General features: G+C 39.8%; 2 protein-coding genes across 2 annotated transcripts; one reads left to right on the plus strand and one right to left on the minus strand.

Annotated features, from left to right (window-relative positions):
• Positions 1-1,344: 1,344 nt before the first annotated feature.
• Positions 1,345-5,443, plus strand: LOC123972639 (tubulin alpha chain-like). Its single transcript, XM_046052199.1, has 4 exons — positions 1,345-1,496; positions 3,541-3,763; positions 3,961-4,109; positions 4,279-5,443. The coding sequence occupies exons 1-4, from the start codon at positions 1,494-1,496 to the stop codon at positions 5,251-5,253; spliced, it is 1,350 nt and encodes a 449-aa protein (XP_045908155.1). The 5' UTR covers positions 1,345-1,493; the 3' UTR covers positions 5,254-5,443.
• A 1,530-nt stretch (positions 5,444-6,973) lies between these two features.
• Positions 6,974-25,638, minus strand: ptprnb (protein tyrosine phosphatase receptor type Nb). Its single transcript, XM_046053616.1, has 15 exons — positions 25,529-25,638; positions 23,645-23,724; positions 23,426-23,490; positions 19,722-19,931; positions 18,277-18,400; positions 18,071-18,207; positions 16,837-16,984; positions 16,476-16,549; positions 15,473-15,550; positions 15,240-15,359; positions 14,984-15,150; positions 11,993-12,046; positions 9,731-9,795; positions 8,974-9,047; positions 6,974-7,597 (listed from the first exon to the last, which is right to left on the minus strand). The coding sequence occupies exons 1-15, from the start codon at positions 25,636-25,638 to the stop codon at positions 7,526-7,528; spliced, it is 1,578 nt and encodes a 525-aa protein (XP_045909572.1). The 3' UTR covers positions 6,974-7,525.
• Between the last annotated feature and the right edge of the window lie 294 nt (positions 25,639-25,932).

Genomic DNA, 25,932 nt, shown 5'->3' on the forward strand with positions numbered 1-25,932 from the left:
GCGTACACTTAAACTTATACTGATTTTTTTAAGGTGACCTTTTTTTTTTTCTTTTTTTTTAGGTGGCTAAAATACCTTTTGCTGCTGCCCCGTCCAGAGCAGTACATTGCTTCGCTTATATGTCAGGACACCTGTCTGCTTCTCCTAAGTGTGGGTGTGCCAACCGCCATCTCATGCAAGCACAGATGTATAAAGAGAACTGAACATGGCGCTGGAGGCGTGGCTCCATTCATTCCTATAAAAGCTGCTCAGTGACTTCCACCTATAACATTACCTGGATCTTACGCATCGTGTGGCCCCACAAAAGCAAGCACACTATTTTTTCCTTTAACCCCACCTCCTTCGGTGATGGTGGCGGCCCATAGAGAAAGCCGCACCAGATGCTTCCACCAGCCGAGCCGGCTAACTTTGGTTTAGCCTTCCTACACATATGATATTTGTCAATTATAAAGATCATTTTGCAAGTTCAGTTAGTCGCAGTTTATTGTAGTAGCATTTAGTTTTGTGTGAAAGTGCTCAGTGAACTGCATCTCTCGTCTAGCACAACATACTTTGCCAGCACCAACATGGCCGCCTCTTGTAACGTTAGCTCACCTGATGTGTTTTATCCAGTGACTCCTGGTCCTTTTATCAGCCGCGAAGCGAAAGAACAAGCAAGACCTGTTGCTTGTGTAATTCCATCCCGTGTGACTTACAAAATGATCTTTTAAATTGACATAATTTCTGTAATTCAGAGCACAATTCAAACGGAATAAAAAAAAACAAGTTGTCCTTCGACATCCATAGTTTTTGTTTTTTTAAATAACGTCCATTGGGGCAGAGGGGGAAGGGAGGGACTATTTTTTATTCACACAAATATGGCCATGTTTATTCATTCTACATCACAAATCTTTGCACCCATTCATTGATACTCATACTCACATTTACAAATACAACCATACACTAAATACAACTGTGCCTGCACTTCAAAAAGGGCTCTCCATATTGCATTTTATATGTATTTATTTATGTATACGGTATATGCTCACCTTTCCTCCCAAAACCTGTCCTTTCTCCTCTTCTCTCTGCATGTTAATGGAGTCACGCAGCTTTGTCTGTATGTTTGCAACACGTGGTCTCCTTACATTGATTTCGGATGCGTCTAGAATTCGTTTCACATCATAAATACAGAAGTCTTAAACGTGTGAATTATGATTGTATAAGATGCACAAATTATTAGGGCTATAGCATCTGCCCTGCCTCCAATAGAAGATAAACGATTCAAATTTCCATCGGGTGACGCAGCTAAACTCTACGAAGGGGAATATTCCGGGTCGAACCTGAACGCAGCAGCGCCTAACGTTCGCTCCCGCCGAGTAGAAACTCGAATCGTCACTCTGGCCCCGCCTCCTCCAGAAAGTATAAATACCACCCGCACTCCGCCGTCTCCCCTCAGTACTGCCTTCAGCAACCGATTCTTCAACGTCGGCAAGAAGGAGAAAACCAGTCAGAAAATGGTGAGTATTGATCCGTAAATGCGTTTAAAAACTCGTACTCAGGTTTTAAAAAATGTGAGTAAGAATCAGGGTGTCGCTGGTGTTAAAAGAGCGCAATGTTTATAGTTAAATATCCAGTTTTGATTCAAATGTTCATATAACGTTAAGGCTCCGACGTTATGTTATATGTGGCTGTGTTCACGATCCCGTGTGTGTTTCTTAACGTTAATATCGTGTAATGGGGACAAACTACGTTTACGTTACTGGCGCAGTTTCAAATTAAAAATGAGCGCTAAAATTACCATTAAACGCGTCGGTTTTATCTTACGCCAATCTTACAAATAACGTCGTACTCGTTGAATAAATAACGTCTTACTGATGTTAAAATAAGTCGTTTCAGGAACGTTAGTCGGTAGAAAACCGTGTGCGCATGTGGCCGATTGTGCACAGACGCCATCAGATAACGCCCTGTCCGTGAACGCCACACAAAGGTAGGGCTTTGCTGCAGAAGCGGCGGCAGCAGCAGCAGCAGTGTGGGGGCAGGGAGGGACGGGAGCCTCTTCCTGTCTGTGTTTTTCCCCCTCTCTCCTCCCTGTTGGGTGTCTTTTACTGATCTGCTGCTGCTCCTCTGGTCGGGAGGGGCAGGAGAGTTGACCCACCACAGGTCTGCAGTAAGCCGCTGTATGTGACTCAGCACACAATTCATCAGGCCTAAAGATATCATGGCCCGAGGCGAGGGATTTTAGAAAGACTCCCGCCGAGTGTGCAGTGTTTGAAAGTGCATGAATGACACTGGATTTTAATAAAGATTATAATGAAATTTAAGAGTTTAAAAGCTGCAACCAACTGTTGTTGTTCAATTTCTAGACCACTGGAGTAGTTATGTGGTCCAGAAGATGTCAGAAAATGGTGCACAATGGCAATTTTCCAAAGCCAAAGATGACGTACCTCCAATTTCTTGCTTTGTCCACAACCCAAATTAATTGAGTTTACTGTCAAACAAAGACACCAGAAAATATTCACATTTAAGAAGCTAGATTTTTTTAAATGACTAAAATCGACTATGAAAATAGTTGCAGATTAATTTAGTAGTTGACTCATAGATTGGTCTAAACATTTATGATGGCGTCCCTAAAAATTTAAGGCTGTGACCATTTGTGTTGGAGTTTTGAATAAAAATAGAAATCTAAATCATGATTCTACATTATTTTGTTCTTTCACAAAGCTGTTAATTTACTGTTACAATTTTCTTTCATTACAAAATGTTCTTTTAAATTGACTAACATCATATCTATCAGTTTTTCTGAAATGAGGTCCAAGGGGGCAGAAGGGAGTGACTGTCAGATTTTTTTTTTTAGTATTCACTCAAATACAGCAATGTTAATGATTCTTCACCAGATCTGTGCATCTGTACATTAATGCACATTTGCAAATACAACCATACACTTGCATATAAACATGCTTAAGCTTTAAAAAAGACCAAAAACAACAATATACAAACAAAAGACTTGAGTCGTCATCGGTTCACTAAGTTCAGTTCTGTACTGCTGCTTTCAGCCTGTTTTCTTGATTGATCAGTCGATTAATTGATCAATGTAAAATTAAACTGCAACTGATTTTATATAATTTATCAATGGCTGCACTTCGGACATTTAACACAAAAAATATTTGTTTTATGAGGGATGTTGATTAGGAAAACTTTCAACCCTATTAAGCTGCAAACCGATTAAACCGGGAGTACTACAGTGAACTCATGAAGCAAGAATAACTGCATGATTATTAATGCATGTAAAATTAATACTAAATATCATCATGATTGTGCTGTGGCGTTTCTTTTTATAATAAAACCAGGCCATCTCGTGTAGAGGCTCTGAGGAGTTAACGTGTTATCTGGGTCAGTGTCTGCACTGCAGAGGACGAGCTGATTGATACAGAGCAGGAACTTTCATCACTCTAGTACAAAATGCGAAGTGTATCTTTATATGAGAGGTGAACATTTACTCTAACAAATATTTACAAATACTATATTGCCTCTTAATGAGATTTCTTTCTCTTTTCTCTACAGCGTGAGTGTATTTCAATGCATGTCGGCCAGGCCGGCGTCCAGATGGGCAATGCATGCTGGGAGCTTTACTGCCTGGAGCATGGAATCCAGCCGGACGGTCAGATGCCCAGCGGCAAGACCATGGGAGGGGGAGACGACTCCTTCAACACCTTCTTCAGTGAGACTGGAGCCGGCAAACACGTTCCCAGGGCCATCTTTGTGGACTTGGAGCCAACGGTCATAGGTAAAAACTAAATAAGAGCCCGCTGCTGCCTTTCATTGTGGGGGAGTCATTTCTTTAATGCACACACAATTTAAATGTCTCTCTATAAACAATATTACAGATCTTGTATTTGGTGCTAACTTTGAGTTTGAGAAAGCTCCTGTGGACACCTGTTGATTGGCGCATCACTGTAAGTCAGTATTCTCGTTCTTCCTCAGATGAAGTACGAACTGGAACCTACCGCCAGCTTTTCCACCCCGAGCAGCTGATCACCGGTAAGGAGGACGCAGCCAACAACTACGCCCGCGGTCACTACACAGTCGGCAAAGAGATCATTGACCTTGTTCTCGACAGGACACGCAAGCTGGTGAGCTCAAGATCCTCAGGATGTGTGATGTGTGGCGTTTGTTAATGGAGAAACTGTACAGACCTTCCACACCATTGTTCAGCCAATCAGCATCTGGTGGCAGTTCTAGAGGGAGGTGTGTGTTTTTGTTTACGTTCAAATATATCAACAATCCTGCTTAACTTTTCAGGCTGACCAGTGCACAGGGCTCCAAGGATTCCTCATCTTCCACTCCTTCGGAGGAGGAACCGGCTCTGGCTTCACCTCTCTGCTGATGGAGCGTCTCTCTGTCGACTACGGCAAAAAGTCCAAACTGGAGTTTGCGGTTTACCCCGCCCCCCAGGTGTCCACGGCTGTGGTGGAGCCCTACAACTCCATCCTGACCACCCACACCACCCTGGAGCACTCCGACTGCGCCTTCATGGTGGACAACGAGGCCATCTATGACATCTGCCGCAGGAACCTGGACATCGAGCGTCCCTCCTACACCAACCTCAACAGGCTGATTGGACAGATCGTCTCCTCCATCACAGCCTCCCTGCGCTTCGACGGCGCCTTGAACGTGGACCTGACGGAGTTCCAGACCAACCTGGTGCCCTACCCACGTATCCACTTCCCACTGGCAACCTACGCCCCAGTTATCTCAGCAGAGAAGGCCTATCACGAGCAGTTATCAGTGGCTGATATCACCAACGCCTGCTTCGAGCCAGCCAATCAGATGGTGAAATGCGACCCTCGCCACGGCAAGTACATGGCCTGCTGTCTCCTGTACCGTGGCGATGTGGTGCCTAAAGATGTCAACTCCGCCATCGCCACCATCAAAACGAAACGCAGCATCCAGTTTGTAGACTGGTGTCCCACTGGCTTCAAGGTGGGCATCAACTACCAGCCTCCCACTGTGGTTCCTGGAGGAGACCTGGCCAAGGTGCAGAGGGCCGTGTGCATGCTGAGCAACACCACCGCCATCGCAGAGGCCTGGGCTCGACTCGACCACAAGTTTGACCTCATGTACGCCAAGAGGGCCTTCGTCCACTGGTACGTGGGAGAGGGGATGGAAGAGGGAGAGTTCTCAGAGGCCAGAGAGGACATGGCTGCACTGGAGAAGGATTACGAAGAGGTGGGAACCGACAGCGTTGGCGAGGAGGATGAAGGCGAGGAGTACTAGGTCACAGAGCGATCTGTAGCTCGCTCCCATCGCAGTCCATCTGTCCCAGGAAGTGAAGCCGAACACCAAAAAGTGTTTCGTTGCCAAGAAATATTGGACTCATTCCTTTTTAATTCTGCACATTCCAGTGAGCTACGTGAGTTTCATGCCCCGGCGTTAATAATGCAAACTAATAAAAGACATTAAGTCACTACTTGTCCCGTGTTTACTTCTGACAGCAGCAGGTTCATCTCAGCGGCACCACGAGGAGGTTGGTCAACACCTAAACTAGTAAACATTAAAGAGGTTGGAGCAGTGAGTTTTTTGATGCTTTAGCTCTCGAAACGTTTGCTGAAAAACAAATGAAGCCTTTTGTGTCCTGAGTATTTGGTATGAGCATTAGCTGCAACTTCAATTATGTGTTGGGCTGAACAAGGGCGTGACTTTGTGTTGGAAAGTGGAGATGAGACGATCCACATTTGTTCCATATTTAAATTGCATGTTTTCTTACTGCGCAGTTAATCCTCTTTCAAACTATTTTCATTTTTTAAGAAAGGGGGGGGCAAAAAGGGTGTTTCTTTAAATCAAATGCTTCCAAAAAGTGATGGGACTGAACATCCATTTCATGAAGTGGTTAATATAAAACCTGGGACTGGAGTGACCGCGTGTGTCGTCAGGACCAGGCTAAACCCTGGAGCAGCAGCAGGTAAACTGGTGCGATGAGATTTGTGGGACAGTATTTGTACATATCCTAGTATGACGACAGCTGTACTTATATAGACGTACGAGTCGAGCCGCGATTAAATCAGCGTGGCCTACACGGCTGGTTAGCCTAGCCTGTTGCTATGTCGTAACACTTACCGTAAAGTAGCGTCAACTGCTGAAACGCTTGAAGCTTTATGACGCGCTCAGTTAATGTAGGTTCACAGAAAATACAAAGACATATTGGAACAGGGTAGAATAATAAAAATACAAAGACATTGGAACAGGGTAGAATAATAAAAATACAAAATAAAACAAACGCATTGTATGAGGAAAATATAAATTACTATATAGACTTTAGAATTTGACTAATGATAATTATTGATTGGCTGAGTCAGTTGAAAAAAGACCGTGTCTCCTAATATGGGTGTTAATACTTTTAAAACAAAATATCAATATAGCAACTTCTATCCAGACTTGTTGAGAATAAGTAGTAAAATAACTAATGGGTTAAACTTCTAGTTTACAGAAAGAACATTTAACATAATAAAATGTGAACATTTCATATCGATTTTTACTTTTCACATACTGTTAAAAAGCTCCGACACGAACTTCATATTTCACCAACACAGCTGATTAATTTTTATCTTAAATTCAAATACAACACTTAACAGGATACTTTGACAGACGTAGTACAAACGTTTTATTGAATGTGTCGGAACAACAATCAACAAGGACTGCAGTAGTTCTTAAAACACCGAACATACTTTAAAAGTCTTTTAATAGACATTTAGAAGATTATTAACATAAAAGATTAACTTTGACTTCTGCAGCCTCATTTTAACTTTTGATTTGAGTGCATTTATTTAGTTAAGTTACTTGTTATGCATATGTGTGTACAGCTGTTTATTGTAAGAACAGAAAGTCATAGAAGACACACAGCTGATTGCAGCACTTAAACACGAAAAGATTTATTTAAGGACTCACATATACAAAATAGCTTTTCTTTTTTTCATAGAATAGCAATTTCTCTTTTTTTTTTTTTTTTTTTTTTTTCCATTTTCTGATTTGCATGAGGTAACAACAATATATCCAGTGATGATGGCACACAAAGAGAAGGACGGCACGGTGTGTTTTTATTTTCTGCAGGTGTTAGTCAGGTGTTAGAGAGGAAGGGAAGCTACAGATGTGCAAACAATCAGAATTCACCCCTAACCGCATTGCAAAACATCCTGTACTTAACCAGGGATCTTTTAACACTTTTTTCCCATCAATAATTTAACCTTTTTTGACAAGAGAGACAAAAAACAAACATGATGACTCAACAGTAGCACAATCTCAACAAACAACCAACTCGCTTTCATTTTTAACACTTCTTTTTTTGCATTTCTAACCCCTGAACACATCATGCCTGTGCCACAAATATTTAAAAATCCTTCCTAACCTTAAAGTCGCCTGATTCTAAACCTTATTTTCAAATTGTTTTTAAATCTTTATGTTTCAGAGGGCAGATGGAGAAGCACTTCTTCATGATAATCATAGAGAGAAAAGGCAAGTTATGACAGGGCGAGGGTGCGGGGTCATACTGGTTTCACTGGGGCAGAGCTTTGAGGATGGCGTTGACCTCCTCAGCGACGGCTGTCAGGGCGAACTCAAACTGGTCCTGGGAACAAGAAGCCATACATGTTAGGACAGAAAATTAGCTTTCACATGTAACCTGAGGCAGGTGCGTCAGAACTAAATGATATAATATAAGAAAGGACAAGCTGAATAAAATTGTTGGGTTCAGTAATTATATTGTGTGTCTCTAATCTTGAGTTCTCCAACATTATTAAAAATCTCTGTTGCAACTTAATTTTCCATCCCATAACCCCCAGCTTCTACCTCTCCGTAACATCAGGAGGGGACACGGCCCCCTCCCTCAGCTCCGGGTACTGGCCGTAGGCGGGATTTGAACCTTAAACACTGCACCACTGGCGCCTTACGGTCACTGTCAAACCGGCCACACCACCAAGTCCCCTTCACATTTGAACCTTTTCTCCGGGCGCTTTTATCTTCTCACTTTTAGGGTTGTGGCCTTCAAAAGTCACTGAGCCTCGAACCCAGATCCCCCCCCATCCTGAGCTGTAGGACCAGACAGATGAAGTCTGTTTCTTGGTGCTTTTCACTTTTTCCTTTAAAAACACTCATCTTCAAACGGGGATTGAACCCAGAGCCTCAGACATGCCAAACATGCTTCCAACACACTGAGCTATTGGTTGAGACAAACAAACTTTGTGTCCTGGTGCTTTTAAATCTTCCAGTCAGACATCAGCTTTCAAAATACTCATCTTCAGCTGAGGATTGAACCCAGAGCCTCAAGACCTCCAAAGGATCCTCCGTGGATTGTTTCACTCCTTGCTGTAGACAGCGAGCTTCAATCGAATCTAAAGCCTCAGAGCATCCGTTTTATTTTGTTCAGATTTTGTCTTCTTATTTCTTCCACCTTGTCGAAACCTCAAGAGCTCATGAGTCCAGGTTTATAAAATACGATGCTGTCCTCCTGAACTACTTGATCTAAGACACACAAGAGCTTTTCTGTTTTTCCTTTGGACATCCGTCTTTAAAATTCACAAATTTAACAACCTCCTTAAATGCCTGGGACAATGAACTCATCGTTTTATAAGCCTTTTAGGCTTTCTTCTGGACGTTGGCCTCAAAATTCTTCAGAACTTCTGACCGGTCTTTTAACTACTCGATCGTAGACTCACCACCACCTCTTCTTTCTCAGAGCCTTCTACTTTTTCCTTCAGACATACAACTTCGAAATTGTCAGTCAACAGAACTCCAACACCCCGAGCTGTTCGATCCGAGGGATTCATCGCGTGACCGTATATGTTCAAGTCCTCTTCTCTAACCTTTATTCCATTGGTTCCCACCTCAAGAACAAAACTTGAGCTTCCACTTCCCATTTCCACTGAGACAGAAGCTACTTTGGGCACATTCTTCAGTAACCTTTATCTACTCATGAAGTTCAACAGCACACAGAGTTGGACAGACCTTGGTGCGAACCATCCCAGGCCTCTGGTCTCGGACATGCTCTAGCGTAGCAGCGATGTCGATCTCTTTCACACCTGCAGCAGAAAAGGTAACACACATTCATTGCACCAGTAACACGCACACTTATGCATCCTCAGAAAGCGTGCAATACTTTAACCTTTGGCCCCGTAGAGAGACCAGAGTTCACATCCTGTCGCTGTCAATTCAGATTTTAGCAAATATATATAATTATAATAACATTTTATTAAGTTTATGTGTAAAAAAATTTATTTTTAAGTGTCAGATCAGAAATGGACTGGGCCAAAATCGATCCATTGGCTGAGATCCAAAATACATATATATGTTTCAAAATATTGGATGTCTTTAACCCTTTTTTAAAATTTTTTATTAAAACTCTGCCACTGGAAAAATATAGGGATTTAAGGTCAATATATTGTTTTTATGAATATGATGTTAACCCATAACAATTTTACAGTTAATGGATTTGACATTCAAAAATAAGACCATACGTTTGGACAAAGGGACCAAGATATTATGAGTTTCACACATTAATAAAGAGATTTGTGACCAAAGGTGACATGACAAAGTACAATCATAAGATAAATCAGAAAGCGACTCAATCTCTGATTTACAAATTGAACATTGAGGAGACATCAGGTCTAAACTTGTGATCAAATCTTAATCTGAACGTCCTTCACTTTGTTGGGATCAAAAAAACTGACCCTTCTGATATGAGCATTACTACAGTAAAGCTCACCTTTAGCCATGCGATTGAGAACCATGTCGATCAGGATGTAAGTCCCAGTCCGGCCTGTACCGTCACTAAAGAAACAACGCAAACCAAACTTTAATAAATAAAACTAATTGATTAAAAATTCTACTTGAGATATTAAAAACAAACTCACAAAGTGCTTTACAATGCAAATATCAGATATGAAATGTTAGACAACATCTGAATATAGAAACAAAATTTCTCTGTATTATTTATTTCTAATCTTATTAAAGGACAGGACCAGAGTTGATGGTGTAATGTTGCATATGTCTGCCACCTGGAGGATTTAAGTGGTACTACCATGGAGTGCAGGTCTAAATTACAGGTGTTTTCTTTTGCCAACATGCGTCGGTCAAAGCTGAAACAGAATGATGATAAATGTCGTGCATTTCTGCACTAACCACATTGAGACATATTGAACATCTTAGCAGAATATTTACCTCTATGTGCGTAGTGTTTTGAAAAAAGTGTTGTTTAGAGCTGCGATCTGACTGTAAAGCAGAAAATGTGCTTTACAGTTTAGCAGAATTGGTTCAGATGGTTGGTGCATGCAGGTTGTGGTCGTTGAAAAACTGCATTCCAGCACTGAAATTTCAGAAATTAGTTTTTCAACTTTTTATCTTAATTATTTATAGTAAATGACTATATGCAATGATATAGAAAAATATTAAATAGTAACTCCGAAAATTCTGCTTTTCTTGCGTACAGTAAAGTCAAAATCTGCTATTCTTAGTCTATAATGAAATACAGATTTATGTGAAAAATCATTCATGCTTTAAAGATAAAAGTTCATCATTTATGTATAATGCTCCCTGGTGTTAGTGTTTTGGTTGAACAAGTTTGTTTGGAGACGTGTATGAAGTGTGTTGGTGGTTTGAGTGAGTTTCGGAGGTGAGATTACAGTTTTTTTTCAATTGCTAATCTGCATTGGTCAAAACTGAAGTCACACTGTCAAAACTCTTCACGCAGTCAGTGAAACAGAAGTATATGTGGACCAAAGTATGAATCATTTTTCATTGCTTTCACACAAAATGCATTCAATGACTACTTTCTCCAAAATCCATGAACTCTTTTCTCATTACTACTTCACCACCTGCAAAACTCTATATATCTGCAGCACATTTCAAAACAGAATTATTGCAAATATCCTGCATTTTTGCAGCCACCAGACTGAAATATATCGAAAACCATTTACATTTACGTACATTTTATGTTTACAGGTTTTACTGTAAAACTGCAAGCTGAGTGTAAAGCAGGAAATGTGCTTGTATTTTAGCAGAATTGGTTCAAGTGGTTGATGCTTCTATTACAAGTTGTGGTCATTGTGTCTCACGTACCAGTGTTACTGTGTAAACAACTGAGAAAAACTGCATTGCAGCGCTGAAATTTCAGGACCTTTTTATCCCCAAGTAAATTGCTGAATGCAGTTTTTCTCAGTTGCTTTGGTACATTTCATCATTCACAGATTCTTATTGACATCATAACAGATATCTTCATCAATTTACCGTAGTACACAAAAAAAAGTAATAGACATGTAGAAAAAATTATTTGCACATTATTACATGTTCAACCATTTTGCACGTAGCGACTTATGCAATGAACTTATGACTAGATGTTTTGGAGGCAACAGAGAACCAGTCAACTGTAATACATTGTAATCAACATGACATACAGTAAGCAACTGATAATGTAGGAAACAGCAGACAATTGTACATAATCATTTGCATAAATGTGTCAAAGCGTTTGCCAATTTCACAATTTGATCGAAATTGCTTTTACATATGATGTGCACACGTGACTAGATGATGTGGAGTGAACAAGTAGAATTTCAATTCTGATCTGAGAAATGATTGATCTGATCTGATTTATATGAAAGATCTGTCACATTTTGAAGATAAAGTTAATCAAATTTAGATAATGCTTCCTGTTGTTAGTGTTTTGTAGGTCAGTGTGTTATGATTGACAATGGATGCTTTCTGAGTGAGACTTGTTGCCAGTGTTTTGGTTGAACAAGTTCATTTTGAGACTTGTATGAAGTGTTTTGGTGGTTTGAGTGACTTTTGCAGGTGAGATTAATTGTTTGGCCAAGATGCATGTTGGTAATTTAGACTGTATGAAGAGTTTTATGAAAAGAAGTGGCTTCAATTTTGACCATTGCATGTTAGAAAAAAAACGGAAAACTTCTTTCGTAGTTATTATTTTTATATTTTATCTTACTGATTAAAATTCAAGATGTTCACGGTTTACCTGCAGTGCACGATGATGGGGCAGGATCGTCCTCTGTAGCACTTATTCACCTTCCTGACGAGGGAAAACACAAGAAGCAAAAACATAACAAGTTTTATTGTTTTTTAAATATATGAAAATATAATAACTGTCTCAATTAACTGTTCATATATTTAGTTACATATTTATGACGTTTCTGTTCACACAACCTTCATCGGGTATATTAACAAACATTTTAGTATTTCCAAAGATGCTAGTTCAATGATCCAATCAGAGAGAGGATCACAAAAACTATAATTAATCTTTACGTTAAAATATATCTAATAACATAATGCAGTCAAAAGCTTAGATTAATGTGAATCTTAGTATTTTATTATGAACAGAAAGAGCCACATAACTCCCAACTGTCCAACAGTCAAAGAATTATGAACAAATAAAGAATAATTCTGAAATAAATAATAGAGGTGATTTTTGCATCTATAGCTGAGATTCTTGTTTATGTATCTAATGAATGTTGTGTAGACTGAGACTAATGAGTAAAAATCTGAACAGGCAAGCAGACTGGGATTTCTTTGCAGCCACTGAGCAGCAAAAAAACAGTCATGCAGTAAATAATAATCTAATTTCTGTCTTAAAAATGTTTCAGGATGTTTTTTGTTTTTTTTTACAGTCGCTATGGTACATTTCTCAGATCAGATAACCTCCACATCATCTCGTCACTTGTGCACATCATAAAAACAAATTCTCATTATTTTGAACAAATTCCATATGCTTAGACACATTTATACAAATGATTATGTACAACTGGCTGAACATGTTGACCTTCTTGTTTGTAGACAATCTACCTTTTGAGTGATTGACTAAGGATTTTGAGCAAGTGACAAGCTTCTGCAGGACTGCGAGGTGCTGTTTTCGGGGAACGCACTCACTGTTTTGCAAATGTTAAGGCTGATTTGAGAAATGTACCAAAGCCACTGAGAAAAGCTAAATTAAATCAACTTGTTTTTCAAAATAAAACACACTGTACTGAAGTCTTGGGTGAAAAAACTATGGGAAACATTTTAGTTTCAGCCAGACAAGCATTATGCATGACAGATAGACAGAAAGATAGACAGATAGACAGATAGACAGATAGACAGATAGATAGATAGATAGATAGACAGATAGACAGATAGATAGATAGATAGATAGATAGACAGATAGATAGATAGACAGATAGATAGATAGATAGATAGATAGATAGATAGATAGATAGATAGATAGATAGATAGATAGATAGATAGATAGACAGATAGATAGACAGATAGATAGATAGATAGATAGATAGATAGATAGACAGATAGATAGATAGATAGATAGATAGATAGATAGATAGATAGATAGATAGACAGAAAGATAGATAGACAGATAGATAGATAGATAGATAGATAGATAGATCGGGGGTAAAAAGGGGCTTTCGGCGATGGACCTCCTGCTGCAGCCACATAAGTCCATGATCATTTTTGTGACTATGCAACTGGACCCAGACTACTAGCTGCAAACCACAAGAATGACACAGACAGATATGTTCAAAATAAAACCAAGGGCCCGGCCGACCTCCATCGCACAGGGTGGGAGGACGGGAAGAGGGGAGGGACAGAGGAGCGGGAGGGAGGGCAGCAAAGAGAATAATGGTGGAAAGACAGAAGGATGGACGGCAACGATCTTGTTTCTTCATCGTGTTATTAGGGCTGGGTGTCGTTTAAAAAGGTTTTTAATGCAGGTGTTGATGCAGTGTCTGAGTTCAATAGTAGTAACACAATTATTTTTTGAACGTGTTTTTCTAAAATACTTGACCCTACAGACACTTTATCCTATTAAAGTCTGTGGCTGCTGTTATAAATCGCTGCCAAAGTAACACTTAAAATAAAAACACCTTTAACAAATCATATTCAGTCCACGTCTAAGCTATGAAAAGTAATTTAAAACAGACTAATTGGCAGACAATGTGCAATCTAAACTTTTTTATTGTCCTTTTCATATAGTTCAACCTCCAGCTTTACATGTTTCTTGAATCGGGAGAATCATAGATGAAGTGTTGAGAGTTTAAAGACGGTGAAGTGTTTGTAAAGGAAAACCTTGAGAAAAAAATTCATCTTTATTCTCCTTTTAAATGGAATAAGAGAAGATTAACTTGGCTAAAGATGCTCTGGCGCAAACGCATGACACAGGAAGTTTGGAGGACATGCACGAGAAAGATACACTAGCTTGTGTTTTCTATCTTTAAGAGTACTTTACTCTTAAAATTGAACTACCGGCGACCTTTCAGATCAGTGTGATATCTTAGCTCGGCCCATTATTTATTATTCATTTATTTAATTTATAAGTCTTATTTTCTAAAAGTCAGTGCAGTAAGATTATTTCAACCTGCAGGTACAAACACTCGCTTTCAGAAAAGTCTTGAAATAAGTTGATATCTGAAGCCAACAGGTTGAAAAATTCTTACTGCACAAAGCCTAATTAAAAAAAAACAAGAAATAAGGTTTTTAGCACTTTAGGTTTGATAGGACGTTTAAGTATTAAGGCCTCTCCTACTTAAACAAATACACTAATCTTAGTTTGAATCTTCCGACTTTTGAGGGTTTAAGAGTCATGATGCCCTAACTACATGCTGTGCAGAACTTCAGCTCATAATCTAAAATTTGCTGGGAAACATTTGACCTTTTATCATGACTGACAGCGGATCATATGGACGTTTGGTCAAGACCAATCTCATTTCCCATATCCCATTTTTGGATGTGTAGGGCTTATCTTCCTTATATCCTACACCTGTTTTTAGCTTTCATGAATGACGCTAAAGGGCTTCCCAGAGGTCTTTTCCGTGTGTCCATACGTGACTCAGGCCAATCAGCTGTCAGTGTCTTAATTTATTGATATTACGATGCATAAACACCTCAGTAATGCAGCTAAATTTTACACTGTTTAATAACGTTGTCTCTCCGTTACGTGTGGATAAACAGGTAGCGTCAGTACCTGCGGAAGTCCAGCAGGGGGCGTGTGGAGGTGGGGATGCCCTGTGCCGGCCAGCTGAGGAAGTGGAACTGCGTGAGCGTCCTGGTCTCCTGCGTCTGCACGTTCTTCAGGTAGAAGCTCCGCACCAGGAAGTCGTTGCACCAGATGTGCTCCGACACCAAGTTGACCTGCAGAGCAGTAAAAAATGACAGCTGCCGAAAACTGATCGGAAACGTCCTCCCTGGGTCGCTCTCTCACACTCTGACACTGTTCTCACCTCATAGATGTGGTAGAGGGACGAGCCCTCATCAGGCCAGTAGCGGTCACACTGCTTGTCTCCGTCCTCCACCAGGGCCGTCATCATCACAATCACGGTGCAGCCGTTCTCCCACACCATCTGCACAACAACAGACGTTCAGTCAATAACTGGAATTCACCCCTCCATGTACGCAGTAGCACTACTTTATTTATCTACACAAACTAGAAGGTTTAATTCTGCGTCTCACTGACCTGCCAGAAGTCAGAGATGGTGTGTGACAGGGGGCCCTGGGTGGCGATGTAGGCAGGCATCCGGGGGTCGTGCTCAATCTGAAGGGGGGCGGGGGGGTGAAAGGTTATACAGGGGCAAAGGTCGCCTCGGGGCTGAGCACAAATTGTCAGATACCAGAGAAACCAGCTAAGATGGTGGCAGCGACTGCATTCTTTCTGCTTTCAGTGCGTTTACCAGGAGCATCAGATTGTTTGGAGACATATTGAGGCTAAATTAATCTTTTAAATGGAATAAGAGAAGATTAACCTGGCTAAAGATGCTCTGGTGCTAATGCATGACACAGGAAGTGTGGAGGACATGCACAAGAAAGATACTCTAGCTCTCGTTTTGAGTACTTTACTCTCAGCCTTTATTCACTTTCCCCCCCCCCGCTTTAAATTGAACTGGTGTCCTTTCAGATCAGTGTGATATCTTATCTCGGCCCAGAAAAGAAATAACATTTATTTCACTGCAGAAAACACCTTATTTTGTCTGGGATTAGAGTCCTTAAAGTCTTATTTTCTTAAAGTCAGTGCAGTAAGAATATTTCAACCTGCAGGTACAGGTTTCTGTTGTCAACAGGTTGATATATTTTTACTGTTTAAATATTAAGGCCTCCTACAAAAACAAAAACACTAATCTTGGTTTTCAGGTTTTGAGAGTCATGATACTAAAACTTAATGCTGTGCAGAACTTCAGCTCATAATCCATAATTTACTGGGAAACATTTGACCCTTTATCATCACCGGCAGTGTCTCGTTACAAATGTTACTTGGTGGATCAGGTTATTTTATTTTGTGGGAGGCATACTGATCTCTGATTGACTGATTGGGAGTGGATGGATGACGAGATAAACTCACCAAACAAAAAGAAGAAGGGCTTTAATTCCCCTCCCGCGGATCACGTTTCTTCAACAACAGCGGGTCAAACATGAGCTCTCCCAGAGGAATAATGTGGTTACCATGGTGACCACCACAGACTTACTATGGTGCTGGCGTTGATGTAGTCAGAGCGTGACGGGTTGACCTCCGCCTTCAGCTTCACCCTCGAGTGGTCATCTGAAGGACAACAGTGACATTTAACTCCTTTATTTATTTAACATGTCCCCTTTTATTTTCCCTCAAGAAGCTTTAAGGTCGTTAAAATCATCCTATTCCAGCCCGTCTGACTTCATAACACATAAATTTGTGCTTCATTGATATTCTAGATGACTCGTGCATCATTTTAGACACATTTCTCCCTAAATTCAGCCCTGAAAATCTGGGATCTGACGTGTGACATGCTGTTAAAAGGTTTTAAATCAATCATCGGTGGGACTGGAAGCGAAGCAGCTGTTGGGACTCACAGGGCACGGAGTCGGGGCAGCGGTTCTTCTTGGCGTTGGCGTCGCTCTGAGCCACAGAGACGGCGCTGGGCTCGGCCTGGTAGGAGCACAGAGCCTCCCACTCCTTCATCAGACGGTCCTTGTTCCTCAGGTGGTCCTCCATGTAGGCCTGAGGGGTGTTAGCAAGCCACTGCTGCTGTAAACATATTCCTAAGACTGCTGTTTGTAATACAAATGAATACAAACTATCTATTTGTTAAGCACTTTGTAAACTTGTTAAAAACTTATATATATATTGTATAAAGTTCTTTCTTTCTAAAGTTCCTCTCCTGCTGCACATTTCTCAGCAGGTAAAAGGTGTTTGAAACTTAAACTACATTAGACTTTCTTTTGAAAGTCAGAACAACAACAAAAGAAAAGAAACAAAACAGACAGAATTTTAAATATTCATATAAATATTTTGTCTATCTTTGAAGGTCAATTTCTCATGAATTCCCCTTAAACATTTTAAAGCCAATTATCTGTCCAGTCTCCCAAAACTGAAAGTAAAATCGACTTTTAAATCAGACTTTAGAAATTTGAACTACTTGCTGATTTGAGCTTGTTTGTAAAAGTAGAAAAGGACATTTTCATGGTAATTTTTCATGTTTGACTTTGATAGATTGAACACACTACTGTTTCCAAGGTCAAGAATGAACTTTAAAACACGCTTAATCCTTAAATTGTTTGCACTACTGCATGAATAAATGAGCAGTCCGGGTGAACTGGTCCTAAATATTTTCTTAAGGAATCCAGTTAGCGTTGATTTGGTGATTTGCAGCTCAAAAGAGGTAAAACATAATAAAACTCTGCTTGAATTTGGTTGAAATAGTGAATGTGTTTGTAAATGTAACTATTGTCTTAACAGGATCTCCTTTACACTGAAACATACGTAGTTACCGAATTGTGGTTCAGTAAATTATTACATGCAAACTAAATGTGCACAAAATTTGAATCTTTCAACCAATTTTGAGAATGGATTAGCAGCTGTTCTTTACAGAGCAACTTCTATATGTGTTGTTACAGGCTGCGTATGTCTTCAGTATTTACTGTGGAGGTACAATTATTTAGTAATTCAACAGAAAAACTAAATTTAAATTTGTGTTTGTGAAATAGTTTTTCAGCCTTCTATCCTCCGGACATCTTTAGACCTGAAACATCAGTCAGCGCCTCCTCAGAGTTATCACGTGACAAACACACGCTGCGTGGCACTGACCAGTATCATGTGACCGGTGGAGATGTCCATGTTGGCCTGCGCCGGCTCCTCGCACCATGACGGCGTGCTGCTGTGGGAGCTCGGACTGGGCTGGGCTCCGTCGCTGAACTGGGACGACACGCTGCTCACCCTCGAGTCTGCACCTCCTCCTCCCGCTGCTCCTGCTCCTCCTCCCCCGACACCAGCACCCCCTCCTCCTCCACCACCACCACCTCCACCTCCTCCTCCTCCTCCTCCTCCTCCTCCGCTCGCACCTCCCACGGCGCCGAGGGCAGCGGCTTCCATGCGTCCGAAGGCTCCTTTGGAGGCCATGTGCTGGCGACACAGGTCCTGGTGAGCCAGTTATGTATGTATCGTGTTGTTACACTGCTTTATTTAGTTTCTGGGTTTTTTATAGAGCTTTTTATATGTTTTATAACTTATTTAATGTCTTTTGTTGTGTTTATTTTAATAACATTATTTTAAATATTGCGTTTTTATAATGTTCTTTAAACCTGCACAGACTCATTTTAAAGCTATTTGGGAGCATTTCCACAAGCTGACACATTATCACCTTATAACATTCATATTAGCAGTAGTTTGGAGTTGTTTCTGTGTCTACCTCATGAATGCAATCTAATATCTTATTATCTCTACCACCTCCTGAGGTAAATATCTGGCTCTTCAGCTGCTAAATGCTCCACTATGTTCACCAACTAGTCTCTGATATATGTCAGCTTTGCTGCTGACCAGGCAGTGTGTCATCTATGTTACTTCCGCACACACATTATATTTTAGGCATTGTAAACAAACGAAAAGTCAAATAAATAAAATTTATAATGCCTAACCCTGCAGAGACGTTCACTGTATTTAGTTAATCTCCAATCTGACAGCTCTTAAAGGTTCAGTGTGTACGTTTTAGCGACATCTAGAGGTGAGGGTTATGAATTGCAACCAGTGGCCCACGGTGCATTCACGTGCTCCTCAGATGGTCCCATTTCCCGAGTTGTGAAGTCGTTCTTCAGACTTCAGGGTGTGTTCATGTGCTCTTAAGTCTGAATGTGGAATCAACATGGATGCCACTACAAAGATGTGTTGGATTAGCATTATCAGAGCGTTTAAACAACACGCAGGCATCTACAATGTCTTATATTCTTTTAATTTCTAAATCCAACAACAAAAAGGCTGTGAAAACTGTCAACACGTGGTTCCCCTTTTAAAATCTTTATATAATAGAGAGAACCTCTGGCAAAGCCTTCTTAGATATTTATATACTGCTCTGTCGTCTCTAATAAACCAGACGACGACGACTACTAGTACTAACACTTCTTTTTCTTCGTACGTATTCAACGCTCCGTTTGGGCTACTTGTAGAAACACGGCGGCACAACATGTGGACTTCCATGTAAGAGGACCCGCGGTGTATGTGGATACAAATGTCTCATTCTAAGGTAATAAAAACTTAACGGTTCATCATGTAAAGTCTTTATACACCTCTGAAAACATAGTTATGGATTTTATATTGCATTTCTGTTAACGGATGCTCCTAAATATTACACACTGGACCTTTAAACCCCATGATCGTGTATTACATGTAGTAAATGATTACTTGTCCTTTATTGTTTGATTTAAATGTGCTTTTTAAGAGCTGTAACTTCTCTCTCTCTCCTCACCTGGTACTCCTGGTGGCTGAAGCTGCCCCCCTCTGGTCCCAGACCCAGCTTCTTCGCTGCCAGCCGGTGGGCGTGGTGGCGCAGGCAGGCGATGGTCATGGCCGCCACCAGGATGCCGCCGATGCAGGCCATGGCCACCAGCGTGGAGAACACCACGCGGGAGCCGGGCTGGACACGGGTCGCCACGGGCAGCGCTTTCCCATCATTCCTCTGTGGAGCAGGAAAGAAAATGAATCTGCTTTCTGTGCACCCAGTTAGCTAACGAGGTGGACAGCTGAATAAAAGAAAGTGTGAGCAGGAGGAGGAGGAGGTGTTTCTTCTTTAATGTCTTCCCATCCATCTCAGCGGGAACCTGGGACAAAAATGTGCCTCAGTGCTGCAACATGCAGGACTACAGTGTGTGTGTGGGTCTTTTTTTTTTAGGTTAAACCACCTTCATTAAGATTCAGAGCAGCTGCTGAGGTTAAAAAATGATTTCTTGCATTAAGGTTTGCTTCATTCGTGACTTTTTTGTTTATTCTATTTTATTTCTTTATTTGTAAATAGAAATGTATGGTTGTATATGTACTGTACCTATGTAGTTATTTATTTAGCATGTAAATGTTACGTATTTGATAAATTTACATCATAACAGCACACATGGTTTTGTTCATGTTTTGCACGTGAAAACAACAATGTCACATATAGGCTAATATCCTCTGTGAAACACATTTCGCATGTTATAAATGTCAATGTGGTTTCTCACCTGTGGAAAACTATTTCACCTGTGGGTTTTTTTGTAAGACCTGGGCTGTGGTCTTTTTTGTTTTGTTTAGGAAGGTTCCTAACTGAGTGAAATGATCGGTATCAGGTGGCAGCTGTGATAAGAGCTGGTCGAGTTCTCTAAATGCTAAGGAGACGGGCTTCAGTGCTTCCAGGCGATGGCTGATCGGTGTATCTTCCGTGTGTTGCAAATAAAGATGTTATTTTTTAAAGTCTAGTGTAAGTACAGTCAGATTCTCCCATGATTTCTCCTCCACATATTTCCTTAACCTCTTGAAGATCAAGGAACAGCGAAAGCAGTCTCCCCCTCTTGCCTACCTTACTTTCGTCTTCCCTCCTCTCCTTCCCTCCTCTCCTCCATCCTTTTATCTTCTTTGTTCCCCTTGTCACTCCCCGACTGTCTCTCCCCCTCCTTTTCATCATCCTTTTTCCTTTCTTCCTCCCTCCATTCTCTTTTCTTCCCCTCCCTCTTTCCCCCTGGATGAATTGTCTCTCTTGACCTTCCTGACCTCCTCCTTCCTTCCTCCCCGTGGGCCTCAGGAATGTGAGGCGCTCTCTCTCTCTCAGTGTGTGTGTGTGGTGTCTGAAACACATTAAAGTTTGAGCTCAGGGGGGTAGAAAGGCTACTTCACCTGCTATTATGAAGGGGCCCCAGTGGGCTTCAGTGTGTGAAACAGAAGAGAAAAAAAGAAAATGGATGACCGGCTGCATGTGGCTGGAGGACACAAGTGGATTTAAAGTGCTTCACTGCTTTAGGCCTTTTAGAAGAACCTCTTCTCCTTACTTTAATTCGTGGTACTACAAGCCTTATCGTTGCTTGTAATGCAAGAATAAATCATTTAAAGAGGCCGTACAACAGCTGAAAAGTTCCTTAAGCATGTCAGAAAAAGTTGTCAGACAACAGACAAGAGTTGCAGAAACCTTACGATATAAAGTATTCATGCTTCTGTGCTCAGGTAATACACAGAAAAATACAGTAAAACTCACTCACAGCTACACGTGCATTACAATTCAATATATATAATAGTATTACAGGCCTACAGATATGATGATAAAATATAACATTAATCAGGGAAATACTTCATTGTACTATAAGAAATATATTTTAGAAATATTAAACAAATACATTAAGTGGTATAAAGAACACAAATGTCACTTTAAACTGACTGTAGAGATGATACATCATTATACTGTAGGAATATTACAGGGGCATTATATACGTAATATAATAAGTGACATAAATGAGTTTAAGTACAAACATATGACATGATAAAACATCTTATTAACTGGCCAATGAGTACACAAGGGAATATATTGTTATTAAGATTATGATCCAGACCATAGATAATAAAAAGTACTTTAATGTCACTATAAACATGTTATTAAGTGTTCAGACACCCTGATAGTGCTGCAACATTATATAGAGATGAAGAATTTAAAGTGCATATAGATCTCTATCAACATGTTATTAAATCATCTTTATAAGACTACTGTGTGACACACGTGATCAATGAGCATAAAGTGTTCACTCAACTTTACTGCTCGATAGATAAACTACTTTAACAATAATAATAAAGTGTTAATGAGCTGATTTTTCTGTTTTCACTCACCAAACACACGATGCGGAGCAACTTTCCTGACGTCCTGCTAAACTCACATGGGGCTCCGGAAAAATCAAGACTGTCAAGTTAAAATAAATTCAAACCAACTGGACTTCCAGGACTGACTTTCAAAATAAAAGTGTATTGAAAAAAAACTGCTCTGACGTTTTTTGAAAGATGCTTTTCCAGATTATCATCTTTTTAAACAATGATGGAGAGTAAATTAGTACATTTACTCAAGTACAGTTTTGAAGTACCTGTACTTTACTTGAGTTTTTCCACTTTATACTTTTACTCCACTACATTTTAGAGGCACATATTGTACTCCACTTTGTATATTTGATAACTTTAGTTAACAGTTACTTTGATCATCTTCTTAAATATGATGCCACTTTGCAGATTCTGATTATTAACATAAAATATAAATTATACTAATAAAATATGATGCATTTTCACAGGTTAATCTCCATTCAAAAGTCCATTCAATTACTACAACAATTATAATCCAATATTATAAGATATGTTACTCTGAAAGGGGCCATTCCGCATAATGAGTACTTTTACTTTTGCTTCTTTAATTATGTGTTGATGCTAATAGTTCTGTAGTGTTACTTAAGTAAAGTTTTGAATGCACACTACTACACACCACTACACACTAGCCACCTACAATAATAATGATCCAATAATAGTATAATTTATATTATTCTGAAATGAGTCATCCTGCATAACGAGTACTTTAACTTTCGGTACTTTAATTACATGTTGATGCTTACTTTTACTTAAGTAAAGTTTCAAATGAAGGACTTCTACTTGTAACATGAGTATTTCTACACTACTTTTACATTGTAGCCTATACTGAGATATGAGTACTTCTACCACCACTGACATAGTAATAGTAGCAGCAGGGGTAGCCACTTCTACTACTAACTACTACTATAATTACAATCCAATAGTATAATATATATTATTCTAAAAATGGGCCATCCTGCATCTTTGAGTACTTTTACTTTTGGTACTTTTACTTTTGAATGCAGGAATTTTGCTTAAGTATTTCTATACTGTGGTAGACTTTTGCTACTTTTACCAGCTACATCAATATTACAATACTACTACTACTACTACTACTACTACACACACACACAATAGAGAGTAGAGTCCGCTCCCTCATTTCCTCCTCTCTAACCTTCATCCCTCCGCTCATCCCCGTCACAACTGGATCTAATTTGGTCTTTATCCCTCACTGCTCCTCCAGCTTTCACGCTAAACCCTCTCTGCTGCCTTTCTTCTTCTCTCACTTCTTCTTCCTTGCACGCCTCAGGTATCAAACACAAGCGCACCCACCTCTCCGACACCGCCCTGCAGCACCTTCAGGCCCGTCTCAGACTCCAGAAAGTTCTTCTCTGCAACTGCAAAAATAAAACATTGAAAAACACACGTGCATATTTCAGCTCCCAAACCTGGAGTACTTGAAGGACTATGTGTGGGTAGTATTTGAAGTATTGTGTTCCTGCTGTGTCTGTTTTTTAAGTGTTGAAATCGATAAACCACCAGGTGACGTACCCGCCTTCTCTGCCACATCTCCAGCCGTCAGGTTCTTGGAGTTCGGTCTGATCCTGAAGGTGATCGCAGGTCCGACCACGCTGCAGGAAACACAAGAGCAGATCCAAAGCCGAACTCAGTACTCAAGTAGTGTACTTAAGTACACATCTGAGGTACTTGTACTTTACTTGAGCATATTCTTTTCATGCCACTTTCTACTTCTACTCTAAACTGTCAGTATTGTACTTTTTCTATTTAGTTGACAGCTTTTGTTATTAGCTTAACAAATGAAGCCATTTTTAATATAAATATAAATATATGTACATCCAAACATATGAAGAGCTTTTAATATGTGGCGCTTTGTTATAGATTAAACTACACATGCAGCTGAAACGATTAGTCGATTGACAGAAAATGAATTGGCATCCAGCTTCTCAAATGTTTGCTGTAAATTATTTAAATTTATCTTTAATAGTTTTTATTTTTAATTTTAAGCATTAAATACTTTAACTTGGAATACTTTAAGTCTAGTGTAAATGCTTTTACTTAAAAAAGCAATTTCAATGCAGGAGTTTCACATATTTTGGTGCATTTTGTGGTGTTAGTACTTTTACTTGAGTAAAGGATCTAAATACTTCCTCTACCTGTGGTTTTACAGAGAAAACTCTGTCTTTCTGCTTCATGTATTCAAACATATTGTGTTTTAAACTTGTTCGGCTGTGTTTTTATAACTCAGGATGAATAACTGAAATATTAAACATGAACAGTGAAGCGGAACTAGACCCAGCTTCATCAGCAGATGTTTTATTCTGGTTTCTTCACTGCAAAAATCTCCACCTCATCTTAGCAACGTATTGTTTTTTCTGTAATTAAGTGGTTTCATTCAGTTTTATTGTCTTGTGACAGGTGAAAACATCTGTCAGAGCAACAACAATATTTCAGTGTTCTTACTTCAAATCAACTTGTTTCATGGATATTCTAAAGTATTTTTTATTCCTTATCTCAGGATTCAGTTTTCATTGTTTGGGACGTTTTTCATAATCTTTTATTCTTGGTGTGTTCTGTAATTTTAGGATTATTGTTTACATTTTTTAGCTTCACAATGATCTTCTTTTTTTTTTTTACGTCTGAATTTAATGGAAATTGATTGCAGTTAATTGTAATTTACGTCGGCTCCATAAAGACTATTATTAATCACATCAAGTTATTTAATCACTTCTTGTTTTTCATATTTTTTCTTTTCTTTTTGGCAGTTTTTGTATGATTATATTATATACATTAACATAATATTATGTTTTTACTAACATAATTACATATTTATAATATAATATAAAAGAACACAATGATATAATAATATAAATAAAATAATATATTGATATAATAATCTAATATAAAATAACTTAATGATATAATATAATTAAAAACACAATATTTTACTTGTAAAATCAGATCCCCTATTTTCTTTCAGTTTGATAATGTGGGATTTGAACTCTTTTCTTTTCCTCTTCACACAAACATGACTTGTATTTTTAGATTATTTATTTATTCTTACTCTGTGTGGACGACTAGCAGTCACTTTATGGGAGCTATGAGGACTTGAATAAAGACTTTCAGACAACTTGATAAGGTGGAGAAAGTTTTAGGTCAAAAGTCAGGGGTCAGTGTCAGGTGCAAAGGTTAGTCCAAGCAGGGAAAAGGTAAGCAGAATAAAATCATGCAGAAACCAGCACCATGCTGCTCAGCTCCACACGCTTTTATGTCTCAGCGTCAGGGCCAAAGATTTAGGTTAACCCCGTGAAATAAAAGTCAGGGATCCACCAAACGTGCTCAGGAGGCTCCAGAGGCATCGGAGGTGTTTCACATATGTTAGTGAGGGTTCAGGGCCGCCGGCGTCCTCGGTCCTACCTGATGTTGATGAAGGCGCCGGTGGAGAGGCCGATCCTCTCTGACAGACGCTCCAACAGATGCACCCCGTCGTTCAGACTGAGGGGGCTGCGGTGACAAAACGCACACATTCACACACACAAACACACACGTACATACACACACACACACACACACACACACACACACACACACACACACACACACACACACACACACACACAGACACACACATACATACACAAACACACACATACACACACACACACACACACACAAATACATACACACACATACATACACACACATACACACACACACATACATACACATCCATACACACACACACAGAGACACACACACACACATACACACACACACACACACACACAGAGACACACACACACACACATACATACACACAC

The sequence above is a fragment of the Micropterus dolomieu genome, linkage group LG01 (assembly GCF_021292245.1).
Source record: "Micropterus dolomieu isolate WLL.071019.BEF.003 ecotype Adirondacks linkage group LG01, ASM2129224v1, whole genome shotgun sequence".
Lineage (NCBI taxonomy): Eukaryota > Metazoa > Chordata > Actinopteri > Centrarchiformes > Centrarchidae > Micropterus > Micropterus dolomieu.